The following is an 18972-nucleotide window of genomic DNA, read 5'->3' on the forward strand; positions in this document are numbered from 1 at the left end:
ATTATGTATTCAAAAGTAAGTGAATAGCATTACTCTTTCTCTCCTAACCGACCATACAAACATTGATTCCATCAGAATGTGGTAAATAATTTATTGATTAATGTTATTGTCTCTCTTTTTTTCCCTCTACAAAGGGTTCAAGCCAGATGAGGATCTGGATGATGATGTTGATGATGATGATGATGTATTTGAGCCAGAGGTGGAGTCCTCTAAGAAAATTTCACCTAAATCTCAGGCCAAACGTAGGTCACAGTCTCTTAGTGCTCTCAAGGATGAGAAAACAAAAAAGGTATTTAATTTAAATAAGGAGGTTTTCTAGATAAAATACACAGATTATAAATACTCAAGAGAGCTTGGTCAATTTAACTACCTCATCATAAAGTATAAAGGGGAAAAAAAAGAAATATTCAGCTATTTCCACAAAGACTTTGTTGATTAATTTGTTTTTAGGTGACCAACACATCAATTTCCCTCCTTTGCTTTCTCTAACTTTTGTTTGACAGGCTTATGTTAACTCAGATGGTGCTCAATTACCAGGACAAAATTTTCATCATAACTAGATTTGCTACCCTTTTACTTCTCTTCGATTCCCTATAATAGTTTCTTGGATATTAATATTTATCACTTGGCCTGAATATTTCCCGTACACTATATAAATATTTTAAGCATTAGAACAGCTGGATAACAAAAGAATAGTACAATACTTTTTTTTTTATTCCAGACTAAAGATCACATCCGTCGTCCTATGAATGCATTCATGATCTTCAGTAAGCGTCACCGTGCCATGGTGCATGAGCGTCACCCAAATCAGGACAACCGAACTGTTAGTAAGATTCTTGGAGAGTGGTGGTATGCCTTGGGTCCAGATGAGAAACAGCTATATCATGATTTAGCAGCCAAGGTTAGCGCCCCGTGTGTGTTGCTCATGCATATAATACATGACATGATATAACTTCAAGCACAGTAGATGAAATTTTAATAAATATATGGTATAAAGCAACAAATTTCCTTTTTATAGTTAAACACTAACAAAATTTGCAGGAAATCAACATAAGTTGTAACTTAATGTCAAAGTAGTATTTACTTTTAAAGTTTTATATTAAATATATACTTTTTGATCATATCCTTCATTGTAAAAATTATGTAATAAAAAAATATGTTGTAAGGTTTGAGACATAGACGTGAGTTGGTCTGGAAAATTTCTGAATTGGCGATGTTACTTACAAATACTAATAATCTAATATTTATAAAGGCACAGATATAAAGACTTTTCTTTTCTTATTTCATATGCAAGAACTATCACGCATAAGGACCCCTGTTGCATAGTTTATCTGATTAACACATTAATGTGCAAAGTGCTTAATAATCTATTTTGAAGTTATGTTTGTAGAATATAAGAAAGTGCTCTAAATTGTTTGTTAATGTACTTAGGTAAAGGAAGCCCATTTTAAAGCCTATCCAGATTGGAAGTGGTGCAGTAAAGACCGAAAACGTTCCAGCACCATAGCAGCCACCCTAAGCAAACATCAAGATGGAAGGCTAAGTTCAACTGATGACAGCACTGACCTCTTGGGGTGAGAAAACAGTCTTAACATATTTGTCATTGTTAAGTAGTTGTTTTTTTTTTTTTTTATTTTTTAATGACCAACTAAATAATTTGTTGGCACTGAAAGATGATGAATAAATACAAAAAATATCTCATGCCCAGTGGAGGAGAACCAACAACAAAACATTTGATTCAAATTATGTTATTTGCTAAGTATTAAAATAGTTGGCAAAAATTCACTTATGTAACAAATTTAATGGAAAGAGTTCATCATTATTCAACAGAGTACCAAGTGAGCCAGCAACCCCAACGGAACGCCAATCTGGGTCACAGGACTTGCTGTCTTCTAGACAGTTTTTGAAGCAGACCAGCCTGGAAGATCACATTTTCGATGAGCCCATTTTGTTGTCACGACAACGACCCCACAGTCTTTCAGCTGTGCCGAGAGATGAGGATGCCAGTAGTGCCTTTGTGCCATTTGTGCCAGCAGTAAGTTTTAATGTCACTGAATTTCATCATTGATCTTGTAACATAACAATTTTGAAAATTTGTTCTTGTAATTTACCATTTCAAAAAATAGTAGTTTTATGTTTAGTAATATTATAATAATGATGTCTTCAAATTCAAGGTTTAAAAAGTTCAGTATTTCATGACTATGCAGACTAATTACATTATCTTGATCTATATATTTTGCTACATCCAGAGCACAGCAGGCATAGCTGATTTTTTAATAATATGTAACCTATTTAAAAACAATAGTTATCTTTTTATGGTATAATATAAATATAATAATTGAAAAACTGTCATGGAATCCACATATTGATGAAACTACAAAAAAATCAAACAAAGCATTAGGATTTATTAAAAGAAAATTTCTATAAATCAAATAAGAACATAAAACTAAAATGTTATTTAACCTTGGTTAGGCCAATAATAGAATATGCATCCTCCGTTTGGGACCCCTCAACTCAAGAAAACATTAAAAAACTGGAACAGACACAAAATAGAGCAGTGAGATTCTTAACAAACGAATATTCACATTTGACTAGAGTAACACCTTTAGTAAAATCACTAAATTTAGAAAGCCTTCAGGACAGAAGGCTCAAAAGTAAAGTAGCAATCATACATAAAACACTGAACCATAATCTTCAAATACAAAAACAAAATTTAATAAAATACTCTGAAAGACACAAAGATAATGGCACATTCCTCGTCCCATATGCTAGGACAAATTTGTACAAACACTCCTTCTTCCCTAGTGCTATTAGAGCATGGAATGGGTTGCCTGAGCTAGCCAGGAAAACCAGTGACTTGGCTGAATTTAAGTCGTTGGTTAATATGCATGACGCGTAGGACGTAATCATCTTCTTTTTTGAAGTAACGTCTGTATTATATAAGATAAGATAATAAAACACATTTCTAAGTAATATTTTGCATACTAAATCCTCAGCCCAGCCCCAACTTTAAGAAGAAGGATCAGCCAGTAGTATCTAGACCTCCACAGCAACCACCCCTACAGCAGCAAGTGAGCACACCCAAGCATAGAACACCTCCATTGCCTCGTAGGACCTCCATCAAAAATGAGGATGATGACAGTGATGAGGACTCCAAGATGGTCATTTGTGAAGAAGGTAAAGGACAAGAGAGTTGTTTTTTTTTAATTAAGTTTACTGAATAAAAGAGACTTGCTGCTTTAAGTTAAAGACTTATTTTCCTCTGGTTTACCAAACATGTTTACTTGAGATTAGACTCTTCTCCTGTGTCATTCTGCTCCAATGGGTACCTTTAATCATTTTCTAAATTGAAATAAAATCAAAATTTTTATGGGCAAAGTGCACAATAATCAACTATTTGTAGTGTCTCTTAAAAAAATAATAATTTGGATCCTATTATCATTGTTCAACCAAGTTTTGATCTTTCTCAATGCGCCAAAGGATAAACCAAGTTAATTGCTAAGTTCCAGCCAGATACAAGCCAAAGCTTGATGATCTCACCCTTATTTTCTTGTTTATTCTAACAGTGCTTCTTTTTTTTTCCCTTCATTTTTAAATGGATATTAAATACATAAAAAAAATGTAAAGTTGCATGAATGTAAATTCTAGGGGACGACCATCCCAGTATTGATCTGAACTGCCAGGAACAAGTGTCTGACTCGGCCACAGAGAGTGATAATGATGATGAGATGCTCATTGAAAACAAAGCTTTCCCACAGCAGAGGTTCTCACCTGTCATGAAGCAGGTCAGTTAGTCTGAATAGTATCACTACCTGTTCACTCCTCACTTTTTAATTACTAAAGCTTGCTAATTATCTGTAACTGGCAAATGTAAAAAAAAAAATGTTTTCCCAAGTAAATATTTAGTGGATTTATAAAAAAAAAAAAAAAAAGAAATTATTGTTGTTGGTTGGCCATCTCCACTTTTATCTGGGAACAGTGGAACAGTATTTACTAAATTACTTGATAAGCATTTTCAGAGAGAATTTCATTAAAGTAGGTAGCAAGAAGTGCTATTGCATTAAAATTGTTTCAAAAATTGCACAAAGATTTTTAATGAATGTAAAATTGCTATTGAACCCCCTGATGACCTAACTACTTTTCAAAAATCGCAAACTAAAACTTTATGGCCATATTACAAAGTCCTTGGTGCTTGCAAAGATCTTCCTTCAGGAAATAGTACTAGGAAAAAGAAGAGGCAGATAGAGAAATCAATGGGAAGACAACATCAAAGAATGGATGAGAGTTTCATTGAAAGAGATTCTATCCAAGGCAAAAGACTGAGGAATGAAGATATTCAACAGATCACAATGTTGCCCCAAAAGCTCAACAGATTAAGGGATATGTGAAACTAAAGGATGCATTTGATAGCAGTTTTATTTAAAAGACATTTCCCTCTTAATTCATAATTAATAAGAGTCCATTGTATTCATTTTGTCACACTGCGTTACATTAGTTTAAATTGTTCATGTGATAAGGGTTCCCATGACATGCTGTGTGGACCCTTTGATTGCAAGAAAAAAAAAGCCCACAGAGTATATTTTCTTTGGGGTTAAGGGAAGAGCTATTGTTCACTTAGTTTTTTAATTTGAAGTCTTATCCTTTTTATTAGGTAACCCAGTCAGAAGTTCACCATCCCAAACCTATCAAGCCTGTATCTGGTAGCGGGGGAAACAGCTTCAGTGTCATGCCTTCGTCTGTCAGTGTCACCAGTGGCTGCTACAACAATGGTGCTGCTAGTGATTTGGGCAAGCACCACCCCAAGGATCTTCACTCCAGTCTGCCTTCACTTCAGATGGCCACCAAGGAATCTTTGAGCCTTCCTAGACCATCCAGCACTGGCTCAGGTTTTCAGCCTCGGGGAGAGAACTTCCAGGTGAGCTTTATAGATTATAAGGTAAATATATTTGTTTGTTTGGAATGTTGATGGTGTTGTAAATGAACCAATTGAGACTTGAGTAATTAATCACGTTTCAGGCCAACCAAAAGTCTAAAAATCAGAGAATGATGTCTGTTGGCAGTGCAGAGAATCTGGTCCAGAGTGCGGCCTCTGGTAGTCACCGACCTGAACTCCAGTCCTCTCGTAGTGAAGATATTCCTGATTCCCCCAAGACTAGCAACATAGGTTACACAAGTCATCAAACTGTAAGTAGAATATTTTATTCTGAGCAACTAACATCAGAAAATATTTCAGCATTTATTTAACATATTCTAATCTGTTATCTGAAAAAAAAATTTAATTGATGACTATGATTCATAGAACTAGGAGAGTTTCTGTCCCAATCCACAACAGCACACTTCTTCTTCAGCACACAAATAAGTTAATTTGCTGCTGTTTTTTTTTTTTAAATGTACTAAATAAATTACTAAAACATCTGCGCCTGTTTTAAAATAATTGTGTGATAATTTTCAGGTCGAAAATTTAGGTGGTATGAAAATCCACAATATCACTGTAACCCAAGATGAAAGACAGCAGATAGTCATGTCCAGTAACATGCAGACCACGCTAGGGCGCCAGGATGGTCCTATGCTTGGCAAAATGTCTAGAACCAGGGGATTGAGAGGACAGGTTAATGTAAGTTATTTTAAACAAACTAGAGAGAAATGTAAACACTTTTAATGCATTTATAGCTTTAGTTTTTCTTTTTTTTTTTTAGTGAATAGTGTTTGATTTTGTCCTTGGACTGCTATTTCCTAGGTCTTATATGGAGGAAGAGTTAAGGGTGTGACTTTAAGCTTGGTGTTGCTTAATTCTATGGATACTTGATTTGGGGGGGGAAGGGGGGAGTTGGGTTTTTTTAAAATCTGAATCCAGAGCATTTAGTATTTGTTTTATTAAGTGCTTTGAGCTCCTGACAAACCTTTTTTTTTTCAGCTTGGTATTTATTTTAACTATTTTCTTGATGTGAACATTCATTAGGATGCCAGTCCTTTTTGTTTAATGCTTAACAATTTTAATAGATTGTTTTAGATCAGGAAAAAATGTTTCAAATATAGACAGTTTTACATTTTTGTAGGTATTTCTTTGCTTGCAATGCCTCTGACCCCAAACTGTATTGGCACTTACCATTCCTTTTCATACATCAGCTGTGTCGAGAGGGGGGAACTGATGTGTGGGGACATCTTTCTGACCACAGCAAAGGCCCAGGCATTCATCTCATTTTCATCAGATGATCCATAATCGCTTCATGATTGAAGGAGGCCATTGCTCTTGTTGTTGCTTTGTGTATTGTATTGTAATTAAAACATGTTTGAAAAAAAAATGACCTGATACAGAATCAAGTTCAAAATTAAATCTTGTTTTCACAGTCACAGCAGACTCCAGCTAATAGTCAGAGCAACAACCTGCCAACATCCCAGCATCAAGTCCCCCAAGGTTCCTACATCCAGATCACAGCTACTACAGGAACAATGCATCTAATGTCAGGATCCCAGGTAAGTTCATGTCTTGACATGGTTGTTATTTTGTAATATGGCTAACTGGACAAAAGATTTTTCCTAAATTATCCTTTGTTGTATTAAAGTCCAGCATTAAAGATATACATTTATACCTGATGTGCAAATAGAGGTTCCCTTGAGACTCGCTGAATAAGAAAGACTAATTGTGATCTGGTTGCAAAACTATTTCATACTATTTGCATTTTGTATTCTTTGACATTTGCTTCATGGATCATGACAGACAAATCTTGAACTACTAGTAGTCTCCTAAAGAAAAACACTAATAGCTACTTAGAATGAGACATATTTTAGCAAGTTAATACAACTGTTGGAGCTTGCAAAACTTAAAAGTGTAACTTTTAAATTTTACCTTCCATTTTTTTACATCATGTTTTGTTAATTCATTTGTGTGTGTGTGTGTTATATATGCTAACATCAGTGTGTTTAATGTTTGATTTTGTTGTATGATCAGATAATATTGAGCAACTCCAGTGCTTCTGAATCATCTGTTAGCCCCACATTTGCCACTACTGTAAAACCCATTTCTACACCAGTACCTATTGCTTCCAAGCCACCCCCTGCCTCACCATCGCCGGGTGCAGCCAGCAACATGAAACCGACCATCACCAGCATCCAGCCAGCTCCCAGCCTCCAGCCACTACCACAGCAGGGCTTGAAGGGCAACATTGGGACCATAGTGCTGCAGAGCAATCCCTTTGTCACAGTCAACAGGCTACAGGCTCCAGCTGGTCTTGCATCTCAAGGTTAGTTTAGGCCATAATGGTCTCATTTGAATGGTTAATCATAAAATACAAACACTCTTACTCTGAACCCCATTGAATGGCATTAAATATTGAGCTGTAATGATGTCTCAAGCAAGGCTTTTCATTTTCTAAGGCACTAAACATTTGAAGAAGCAGGCTTATCTAAGCATACTCCATCCAGTTTCTTTTTGGTTTTCATCATAAAATTACTATCTTTTAGAGCATTTTGTCTAGAGCTCTATTCTGGAGAAGCATTCACCTGCCTGCTTGTTGGAGCCTTTTTTTTTTTTTGTAAGCATCATTTTTCTTCGTTACTTGAAATCATTGTGCTCACTGCTCTCCATATAGTGTGGTCTAGGGCTATGTCTAATATCCACATAACAGATCTTATTATGCCTATTTCCCATAGAGGTTGTAAACAAAATTAGAAGTCTAAAGCAACATATGATTCATTATGATGTTGATCTTGGGCTGGTGAACATACTTGTTATTTTATTGATTAAAGATAAATGTGTCTGAAGTAATCATATTCCATTTACAAGAGCTGTGTATATGATAGAGGTACTTTCAACTCTTTACTAACATAATGCCCTTACATCATTTTGCTTACAATTGTTGGTCAATTCAGGTTTTGAGGATATAATGTTCAATGAATGAAAGTAATTTATTTTAATTCTGTTCTTAACTTAGTTTGGAAGAGTTTAAAAAAACAACAGTTTGTTACTCCCTATGTGTGACCCTCATCCTTTCTTAGTGTTTTCTAATCAGTATCTTTTGCTGGTTCAATGAAACATTGAAGGATATATCTGTTCATTATGTTGTTCATAAAGACTTATCAGAAATTTTAAAGTATGTCCTCTTCAATACCTTACCATTCTTGAAGCAGGTGATGTACTGTCTTTAGGCTAATGATGAATCAGGCTGACATATGTGGCCATCACAGTGACCAGTTGCCTTCACTGTCCTTATCGGATGCTCAATACTCATATAGAGGATGGTCAGCTCAAGGACCTAATCCAGTTTTAAATGAAATGTCTTATTTTATTGACAATCAGCGACCAGAATTATACAATTTAGTTTTCTGCCATGTACTTTAAAACATCTAATTTTAACTGCATTACATTTTAGTGTTTAGTGTATTAATATTAAATACATGATTTCTTTTCAGGTTTTATGACGGCAACACTAAGGAACGTTGGGCCTAACCAGGCAGCTCCACAAGTTCAGCAGCCTGCACAAGTTCAGGTAAAAATAATGAATGTTTTGTTAGAAATATTTTGCTTGAAATCTTGTGTTAAATGTGAAAATTAATTAATGAATGAATTAATTAAAATATCTATATTTGGACTAACCCTGGAGTAGTTGTAGCTATAGAAAGTTAAAGAAGTTAGTTGCATCAATCTAGGTAATATTAAAAAGTCACCAAGCAAATTGAAATGTCATGATATTCATTATTAATGGTCTTAGACTACTAGTACTAATTGTAATTGTGCAATTCTTTATAACATTTGTCATTTGTTTGTTGAGGGCATAATTTTTATTTTCCTTCCTTTATATATAATTTTTATTTTCCTCCCTTTGTCCTAGCCTCAGGCCATGTTTACAACAGGACTTGTTCTTAAAGCCAACCCCAGCCCCTTGAGTCAGCAGCCAGGCAGCATACAGACTCTAAGCTTTACACCTGGACAAGCTAGCCAGCAGCCCACACATGTTAGGTAAGTATAGCCCTTCAGAATTAGCATGCATTCAAAGGCTTCTCGAAAAATATAAAACAATACAATGGTTAAATAGTATAATCTTTGCCTATAAGTAGCTTCAGCTTTGATACATTCTAATAATTATACATTAGCAACAAAGCTGGTCTAAGCAGTCTTAGTTAGATACATCTAAAGTAACACTTCTAAATAAAGGTGCCTTAATACTGATGCTTACCTTAGTTTTGTTTAAATTTGTGTAGAATTATCTATTCTGTATTATCGTCCTCAACATTCTAAATATCATAAAAGCATTAATTAGTTATATAGCTTTTTTTATAGTTAGCCTTTTATTGCTTTTTTTTTTTTCAGATTAGTCCTTTTCGTTCACCATATTACAAATGTTTCTTTTTTTTTTTTTTTTAAAGGTATATACTGCCATCCCTTCAGGTCCAGGGTGCAGCACAAGGGAGCAAGGCCTTGCAGATGGCCCTCTCTGGTGCATCCATTCAGCCAGCCAACATTCTAGCTGTAGCCAGCCCTGCATCCCCTGGTCAGGCCAGCCCTATACCCCAAGGAAAGATTCAGATACACAAAGTTGTGACATCACAGCCACCAAGTTCTCAGCAGCAGCAGGTAGAGTAGTAATATGTTCAGCAGTTTTTCACTATCTAAAGCATCACTCAATACCCTGACCTTCATAGCACATTCTTTTTTCAAGGTTATCATTAAACTTTATGGCTCTCTAACCTGCATCCATCTTCCTTAAGTAAGACATGTATTCCTTAAAGAGTTACTTCTATTTCAAAGTCACTTTTTTTTTATTATATAAACTTACAAAATGTATAGAATTTTTTAATTTATTTTTTTTCATTGGTTTGTTGAATAAAAATAGTTGTTTTTTTTTATATATCTAAGAGTTGTTTTTGTGTTAATATTATGAAGGAACACTGGCTTTTGGGTTGATTTTCAAATAGAGGTCTAATTAACTTTTAAAATATGTATAATTTTAGTTTTTTTTTGTTTTTTTTATTAGTTGTTATTTTCTTTAATAGCTAATATTTTTTTTTTATTTTTCAGGTAGCAATGTTAGTCCAGTCACCAGGGACTATTACATCAGGCGGCACTCAGAAGATGCAAATTTCAACTGGAACATTCGCCCAGCCCATTGTTTGCTTGTCTGTTGCACCGTCCTCTAACATTCCAGGTCTTCAGTCAGGGGGCAGCACAGTAGTGACCCAGGCAGCAACCTTGGTTCGCCAAGGTCAACAGAGGGTCCTGTTGCCACAGAAGTGAGTTGATGTATGCTTAAACATTGGGAGATCATGTTCATGGAGAATTTTACTAATTATTATATAATGAATGATGTGCAGACAGCTGGGATTGAGGAAGGTATGAGGATAAAAAGTGGGGGTGCAATGGATGACGTAGAAGGCTTGAAATGAGCTCATAAGAAGTCCTTGTGTATTAGCTGAAAGAAAAGGGATGCTTTTATGTCTACTCCTATTTGTGAGATTTAAAAAATGTATTTATTGACCATGTTTTTTCCTTGTAATGTGACTTCAAGGTCTGAAAGTAGACTTTACTTAATGTAATAATATAAATTCATACTTTCAGATTGAGTTACTTGCCACAAGCCATGACCTTGGCCCCTGGTAAAGGGGAGACTATTCAGGGTGTTCATTACGTTCCTGCCTATGTTAGCTCAGGTATAGTCTTGTTATATTTCAATAGTCACAAGTTGTAAATGCTGTACATAAAATTGAATACTTAACAATAATAACAATTTCATAAATTAAAATAAAATGTTAAAATAGATTTGATTCTGATTAATCCTGTCATGCTAGAGCCATGATCATTCTAGTCCTACTAATTGATGGTCATATTACACACATTTTATCAAGCAGGCAAGATTGTTTCCGTAGTTAATTTAGATTCACTCCTGATATGTGGCTTGTCTTATGAAATAAATTAAACTGTAAATAGATAGGCTCTATTGGTGTCTAGAATTTACAATTTGAATTTCTAAACAACATTAATGTTTTATCTTGTAATATTAAGATGAGTTGCCTTTGAATGTAGGTCAGCACTTGATTGTACAACCCTCACATAACCCTGCCCTAAGTCAAGCAGCAAACATGCAGCACAATTCTGGGGGTGGTCCACCCCAGCCAGTGACATCGCTGGGCAATGTCACATCGTCCACAGCATCTCAGCCACAACTGACACTGAGGCCTGTGCAGGCTCTGATGACAGCCCAGCAGCCCCCTCAGACCACTAGTGCTGTGTTATACCAAGGTAAGGCTAAAATAATAAATGCCTCATGTCTAGATTTTTTGATGAGGATTAAAATGTTTTTATTTTAACTCTGCAAATACTATCATTATTAGTTTCTACTTTGTCCCAACACCTCAATTTTCCCTTAGCCTGAGGGCCATGCTCACCTTTTATTTTTATCTTTCTAGCTCTAGAGCTAATCCAGTTTAACATTTTTTGTATCAATAGAGCTCTCAGTCTCTGAATGGAAGTAACAACATCATTTTTAATAAAATTAAAACTTTTTAGTCTAAATCAACTAAAACATCCAAACATGTTTATTTCAAATTTTCAGACATTTTTCACATAAATCCACAGTAATTCAAACACCTGGAGTAATGGAGGCAGTCATATGCATTGGTTAATATAAAAGTTTCACTACATTTCCTTAGCTAATTTTAAATTCTGAGTGGATTGTTCTTCATAGAGTACAAATTTTCCTTTTTTAGCGGAATCAAGGATGTAGGCATTTTAAGCAATTCCAGGAAAAGCAGGCTCACAGTATGGTCAAAAAAAATATTAAGTAACAGTAGACCTATGGAATTGAAAGTTCCTGTCAATCTTTATTAAATGGAATATGGTTAAGTTAATGAAGTCTCTGACTAACTCTTTAATATTTTAATGAATTTATTTTCATTCAATCTTGGATGATCAAGTAATGGTATAAATCAGTGTAACAGTATTTAAGCAGAACTGAATTAAATGGGAAATGGAGACAATTTATATCATCAATGGGTTTGCCAGGCTGTTCTTTATCTGCACATGTAACTGGTGACATCTGTCAGAAATTCTGACTGGGCATGTTGATCCAAGTGTTGAAAGGCATTTTTGTCTATAGGTGTGTGGTGTAGTACAATACATTTGCTTTGCTTCTTATTCTTATACTGATGATAGAAATACATTCAGTGAACTTTAAACTTAAATCTTGCAGGTAACATGAGCATCAAGGCCAATGTGATGAGCATGCCAACAGAAGGCAAGGCAGCAGACATAGGCTTCATCAGCAGCCCCAACTTTCACACAAAGTCCAACAGGGTGAAGGCCACCACAGCTCATGTCCCTGTGGCCACGGAGTCTCTCAAGCCTCCCCCAGCTCAGTGTAATAATTGTAACTATAACCTTTCTGTCGTAGTTGTTATAGTCAAGCTTTGCTGGAGCGCAGTGTAACATGGCTCTAGCTTCTGTTAAGATACCACAGACTATTTACTGCAGTGATATTTGATTAAGTTTTAAGTGAAAGAAGAGTGCTCTGTATGCACCCTTATAGTGTATCCCTGATGTATTTGGATCCTGTGATTTGAATATATACATATATATGACTTCTTCTGAATAAAAGGATACCCCCAGATGAATCACTGGTTTTGGTTTTTCTTGAGTCCGGGCAGACTAAAGCTGATTCATGAGCTGCAAAGTTTGCTACAGTTCGTACATGTGAATGCACCTTTTTTAGGACTATCTGATAGGGCAGCTTTCTTTCTCATTTTTTTGTCTTAAGGCACTTCATTTCTTTTGCTCTCTGTGAGTTTTGTACCATCATGCACAGTCTGCCCCTGTGCTGATTTCCTCTCACATACTTTCATTGTGACTTGGATAGATTGGCTGGTATTGGGCCAGGTTTCAGTATGTGAATTTATATTTTGTAAGTCTTTTATTCATTTAGTCTAATGCAGACCTGCCTACCGTTACGCAAAATGCGTATTCGTTACGCAAAATCTCCCAAAAATGACCGCCAGTACGCAAATACGCATTTAACCCGTCGCGTTACGCATTTCGTATGCTTTTTTGTTCTCCTCTCTAGACTAGCTTACAAGCGGTCACGGAGGTCACGCTAAGCCCACCTGTGGGGAGAGGGGCGAAACAGAAAAGGTGGGGTGAACACAATGTGCCCAGATCTAGAAATGAAGAACGCGAGAGTGAGGGAGTGGAGGGTTGGTACCAGGTTGGTACCGTCAGTTAGCTGATTCACCAACGTGACTTTTGTTTTTGTGTAAGTTCATGAGTAGAAATTAATTATGTTGGTGCATTCCTGATTCTCGTATTCATTTGTATAGAAAAAAAATCGAAGAGCTATCGATTAAAAACACATTGAGTGACATTGTAGATATCTAATCTAGATCTAGAATCTAGATAACTTGTTATACAGGAATAGATCTAGCTCGAGTCAAGCTAGTCATTACGTTATGATTTTCTACATTACCCTACAAACTAGTTATAGTATGATTTAGAATTTAGATTGACTAGATCTAGATTGATAACATCTACTACCATCTAGTCTAGATCTAGACTAGATTCTTAGTCTTAGTATAGAACAGATCAAGTATGAAGGTAGGCCTACAAAAGTTTGGATCTAGCGGATCCACGGCATCGGTAACACTTTTGAGCCCAGAATTAGAGTAGATTATATTCATTATATAGACATAGATCCAGATCTAGTCTAGATATCATCTCTATTGATCTAGATTTAGATTGTAGATCTAATCATGACATCTAATATTATATATATATATATATATCATTATATGACAAAATAGAGGATCACGTAAGTGTTACGCATTCTGGTGCCAAAATACGCATTTTGACCGTAAGTGTTACGCATTTGGACTTTTTTTGGTAGGCAGGTCTGCTAATTGATAATTGTAAGCACTTATTCTTTCTTTTTAAACTTAGCAAAGAAGATCATGGTTCATTTTGAAATAACAATCCAATAAATGTAATTCTTAACATTGATCATTCTTTTAATCAAACCCAAGCATGTACTTGTAGATTTTTTTTATTTTTGAAAATGTAAATAATGACATAAACAAAAAGTTCATAAGCATTTTGAGTTTAAATTTAGTCTTTTATCTATTTAAGACTTGTGCATACCCGTTATAAGATACTTCTTATTTGGCTACCTACTTAGGCAATTCTTAATGCATTAAACATAAACAAGCATCAATTTCAAATCTTATTAGGCCAGTCATGACCTATGTATTTATGACCACTAGCAATGGTTTTCAATTGATTCCATTTTTATAATGTAAGAATCAATTGTATGGTATGGCTCATTATAGACTATGGCATTTTTCACAGCACCCAGAGGTCAAGTGGCTGTCAACTCACCAATGGCCAGTCCAGCCTCCACACCATCTCCATCCCCTGGACTTACCCACCAGTCTCAGAGTCCTGGACTGGGTCATTACAGTAAGTCATTGACTATCACTTTTATGTAAGTTTGATCACATCTTTGGAAGTAGTGAGTTTGTGAGTAGTACTTGGGTTTGAGTAAGGGTTAGCCTTAAGTCAAATTAAATTGATTGTTATTTATTCTAGTTTAGTTGGCCATATATTTACCATTCTGCCTTGTTAAGAGAAATGATTCACCTCCAATAGATTTACAAAAACTCTTTATCAACTTAACTATGCTGTTGATTGGTAAATACTAATGCAAATGTGTCATGAGCAGGTCAGCAGTTTACACCAAGTCCTGGCCATCCTAGAAGTACACTGGTCACTTCTGAGAGTCAGCAACAAGGTTTGACAGAGGACAGTAAAGGCTCACCTGCCAAAGGGAAGAAGTCAACTAAAAAAGTAAGACTTCTAGATTTTTTTCTTTTAGTCATTATAGCAAAGATTCCTTCATGTGTTCCTCTATTTGCTATCTTTGTTTATTGATATGATAACCTAATGGCTTTCAACAAATATATTTTTAAATGTATTTGCTTTGTATTTTTCTAGCACAGTGTTTCTTGCTGTCAGTTAGTGTATCTATTTACTTTTCTCTGTACAAGGTTCGAATGATGACCCCTGAGTCAGGAAATTCTCCTATAACATCAGCTGCATCAGATTATCCATCACAGTTTGGTCACAGCAACACTCCACCAAACCCACTTCCCCCACTGGCACAAGCACATCCAATTAGCAACTCATCCTCAATTACAGCAGACCAAGAAGTGATTTCACCACCAGGACAGGTGAGAGTTTAATGAAGTTAATGTGATTTAGTTCAATATATAATTCTAAACACATATACTTCGTAGTAAACTTAGCCAAGAAGTCTTGTATTAATGCAGAATATATTTATATATTGGTATTAATGTAGAAATATATCTATATGTTAAGTTTTACTTTGTCAAATTGGAGCATTGAGTGTTTAATTCATGGTATGTTTTGCTGATAGCAATAGAGTTTTATTATGAATTAAGCAAACAATGATTGCTTCCTGACTTTTGTTAGGAAACACAAGCTAAGTTGTTACAGTGGTATTGATCTAGTCAAGACTTCTACATGGTCTTAATTCTTAAACAAGAAAAATAAACCTTGCTAAAGTGTCTGCTAAGTTAGTTTGCAAATGCTTGTTAGCTCATTGCTTTACAAAATTCAATGTCTTTTTTTTTTTAATTTTTAAAAAAATTTATGTTGACTATAAAAGAAAAAGTAAAGTTTCCTTTTGTCATTTATGGGGCCATGGTTAACGATGGTGTCATGTGTCCAGAACACTGATCTGATTAACTGCCTTTACTTTTCCACAACTAATGTCAGGTACCCATTAGAGTTGGTTGGACTCAGGGGTTGTCTAAAAGTCCCAAAATTAAAAACTCCCAGTCTTTACCCGAGATTCAAACCTGAAACTCCTCTATTCAGAAGCCAAGCCAGCCATCACTCCCCTTAAGTTTGATAATTAACTGCAATATAAGTTCAATGTTTCATCCATCCATCCCAGTGGCGCTACAGCCCATGGAGGGCTCTGGCCTGCTTTAGCACATCCTTCCATTCAGATCTCTCCTGGGCCTTTCGTCTCCACGCCCTAACCCCAAGCTGCTTCAGATCTGCTTCCACGTCATCTATCCATCGCATTCGGGGTCTGCCTTTGGGTCGCCTGCCTTTTGGTTTTTGCCTGTATACGATTTTCGCCCCTCTGTTGTCTGACATTCTTTCAAGGTGACCTGCCCAACGTAGTCTGTTCTTTTTTATTTCGTTCACTATTGGTGGGTCTTCATATAATTGATATAACTCATGGTTAGTGCGTGTCCTCCACCCTGTTTCATCCTGTATGGCACCATAGATTTTCCTAAGGATTTTTCTTTCCCAAGTGTTAAGCAAATTTTCTGATGTCTTTGTCAGTGTCCAGGTCTCACTTCCATACATTGCTGCTGGTCTTATTATAGTTTTGTATATTATTTTCTTGGTTTTACTTGAAATCATTTTGCTCTTAAGTAGATGGTGGGTGCTATAAAATGCCCTGTTGCCTGCTGCTATTCTTTCTTTTATTTCTGTTAGTAGGTCATTTTTGAAATTAATAGTACTTCCTAGATATTTGAAAGTTTGGACGTTTTCAAATTCGTGGTCTTTGATTTGGATATTTTGACCCTCTGTTTGATTGTCTCTTGTCATTGTGATGTACTTGGTTTTACTGTCATTGACCTCAAGTCCTGCTGGTCGAGATGCTTCTTCTAGTTGTATGAAGGCTCTAGCGATGTCAGAGGTTTCTTTACCCAATAAGGCAATGTCATCGGCATAAGCAAGGTATTGTAGAGGTTGGCTGTATATCGTCCCTGTTGGTTGTGGACCCATGTTTTCTCTCCTGAAGTAGTTAGTAATAGTTCCCCTTGTGTTTATGTTTATATTTCTTATAACTCTCTCCAGTGTTAAATTGAAAAGCATGCAGGAAAGTGCGTCTCCTTGTCTTAATCCTCGTTTAATCCTAAATTCCCGTGAGTGTTCTCCTTGTATTATGACTTTGCTTTTTGAGTTGTTTAATGTCATATGTATAAGTCTTGTCAGCTTATTGGGTATTCCAAAATCCTGTAGTGTGTCATATAGGTATTTCCTTCTGATACTGTCATAAGCCATTTTATAGTCTATAAAGAGTTGGTGGATTGGTATGTTGTATTCATGGCATTTTTCTAGTATACATCTTAGTGTGAAGATGTGGTCGGTTGTGGATTTGTTGGGTCTGAAACCACATTGGTAGTCACCTAAGATTTCTTCTGAATATTTTCCAAGTCTCTTAGTTATAAGCCTAGACAGTATCTTATAAGTCACATTTAGTAGAGAGATTCCTCTGTAATTACAGCACTTTAACTTGGATCCTTTTTTGTGTATTGGGGTTATAAGAGCCGTTTCCCATTCTGTTGGTATTACTTCTTCTTCCCAAATTCTTGATATTAGTCTGTGTATTTGGGAATGTAAGTCTTTCCCTCCATATTTAATTAGTTCTGCTGTGATTTGGTCCTCTCCTGGTGCTTTGTGATTCTTCATGGTCCTAATTATTTCTGATGTTTCAATGAGTGTTGGAGGGTTCACTAAGGGATCTGGTCCCCCATGCGGCAGTTCATATTCTCCATTGTCTCCATCTTCAGTGGTATTTAGGATCTCCTCAAAGTATTCAGCCCATCTCTCAATGACCCTGCTGTTTTCTGTAATAAGCTGACCATCTTTGTTCTCACACATGTGTGATCTAGCTTGAAATCCGTTCTTTTCATCTTTAATTTTCATATACATTCCTCTCATGTCTCCCTCCTTTGCTAGTTCCTCAATTTGAGTAATCTTGGACTTTTCCCATTCCCGTTTTTTCTTTCTTACAACTTTTGTGGCCCTTCTTCTTGCTTCATTGTATTGCTGTCTAGTGTTCCTGGTTTCTCTCTGTAGCATTATCATTCGGGCATTGTTCTTCTCTTCTATAGTTTGTCTGCATTCATCATCATACCACCCTATTTTCTCGTTCTTTTGTTTAAATCCAACTACCTCTTCTGCTGTTCTTTTGATAGCATGCTTTATTATTTCCCAATGCTCATTTATGTTATTTTCGCAGTCCTTTTCTAATGTTGTCAGTTGTGTTTGGAGTGCCATTCTATAAGTTTCTGCAACAAGTGGATCCTTTGTGAGTTTTTGACTATCATATTGCTGTGCTCTCTTTCTTTGGTAATTGTGTATGGTACTTATTCTTTGTCTAAATTTAGCTTTTACTAGTAGGTGGTCTGAGTCAGCATTAGCTCCTCTGAAACTTCTTACATCTAGTATGTCTGATCCATGTCTCTTATCTATGAGTATATGATCTATTTGATTCTGGGTGTTGCCATCAGGTGAGATCCAGGTTACCTTGTGAATATTCTTATGTTGGAATTTTGTGCTGCTGATAGACATTCCTTTTCCTGATGCAAAATCCACTAATCTTATGCCATTATTGTTGGTCTCTTCATGTAAACTTTCTTTGCCAATTATTGGTCTGAATGCTGGTTCCTTTCCAATTTTTGCATTGAAATCTCCTAGGACTATTTTGATGTCATGCTTTGGCGCTTCATCATAAATTCTTTCCAGTCCATCATAGAAGGCTTCTTTTGTGTTATCATCTGCATCTTCAGTAGGGGCATGAACATTGATAAATGATATGTTGAAGAATTTTCCTTTCAAACGTAGTGAGCAGAGTCTATCACTTACAGGTTTAAATCCAATGACATTACCTACCATTTCCTTTTTAACAGCAAAACCTGTACCTAGGTTGTTAGTGCTTCCACCACTATAAAATATAGTATACTCCTTGGTTCTGAGAATGTCAGAGTCTTTCCACCTGATTTCCTGTAGGGCTACAAGGGGTATCCTATATTTCTCTAACACTTCAGTAAGTTGGGCTAGCGCACCTGCTCTATAAAGGCTTAGCACGTTCCATGTCGCAAAACAAAAATCATGTCCTTTTCCAGGCCTAGGTCGTTTTCCGTTGAGATCTGTCCGGGTTTTCTTGT

General features: G+C 35.9%; 1 protein-coding gene across 3 annotated transcripts in view; it reads left to right on the forward strand.

The window, feature by feature from the left end:
- LOC106055176 (protein capicua homolog) overlaps positions 1-18972 on the forward strand; it is a 47809-nt gene that overhangs the window by 17292 nt on the left and 11545 nt on the right. For 2 of the 3 annotated variants that reach the window (XM_013211338.2, XM_056009928.1), the window contains exons 8-28: positions 135-289; positions 722-901; positions 1432-1574; positions 1831-2035; positions 2997-3177; positions 3649-3785; positions 4652-4915; positions 5017-5184; positions 5453-5614; positions 6349-6474; positions 6950-7241; positions 8410-8486; positions 8829-8956; positions 9364-9571; positions 10016-10227; positions 10553-10644; positions 11018-11233; positions 12183-12359; positions 14324-14434; positions 14697-14821; positions 15022-15204. In XM_013211338.2, coding sequence (XP_013066792.2) covers positions 135-289; positions 722-901; positions 1432-1574; positions 1831-2035; positions 2997-3177; positions 3649-3785; positions 4652-4915; positions 5017-5184; positions 5453-5614; positions 6349-6474; positions 6950-7241; positions 8410-8486; positions 8829-8956; positions 9364-9571; positions 10016-10227; positions 10553-10644; positions 11018-11233; positions 12183-12359; positions 14324-14434; positions 14697-14821; positions 15022-15204 — 3542 coding nt within the window. The remainder of the gene's footprint in view (positions 1-134; positions 290-721; positions 902-1431; positions 1575-1830; positions 2036-2996; positions 3178-3648; positions 3786-4651; positions 4916-5016; positions 5185-5452; positions 5615-6348; positions 6475-6949; positions 7242-8409; positions 8487-8828; positions 8957-9363; positions 9572-10015; positions 10228-10552; positions 10645-11017; positions 11234-12182; positions 12360-14323; positions 14435-14696; positions 14822-15021; positions 15205-18972) is intronic. The other variant, XM_013211340.2, reaches the window with a different exon arrangement.

Source organism: Biomphalaria glabrata, chromosome 14, assembly GCF_947242115.1.
Source record: "Biomphalaria glabrata chromosome 14, xgBioGlab47.1, whole genome shotgun sequence".
NCBI classification, from domain to species: domain Eukaryota; kingdom Metazoa; phylum Mollusca; class Gastropoda; family Planorbidae; genus Biomphalaria; species Biomphalaria glabrata.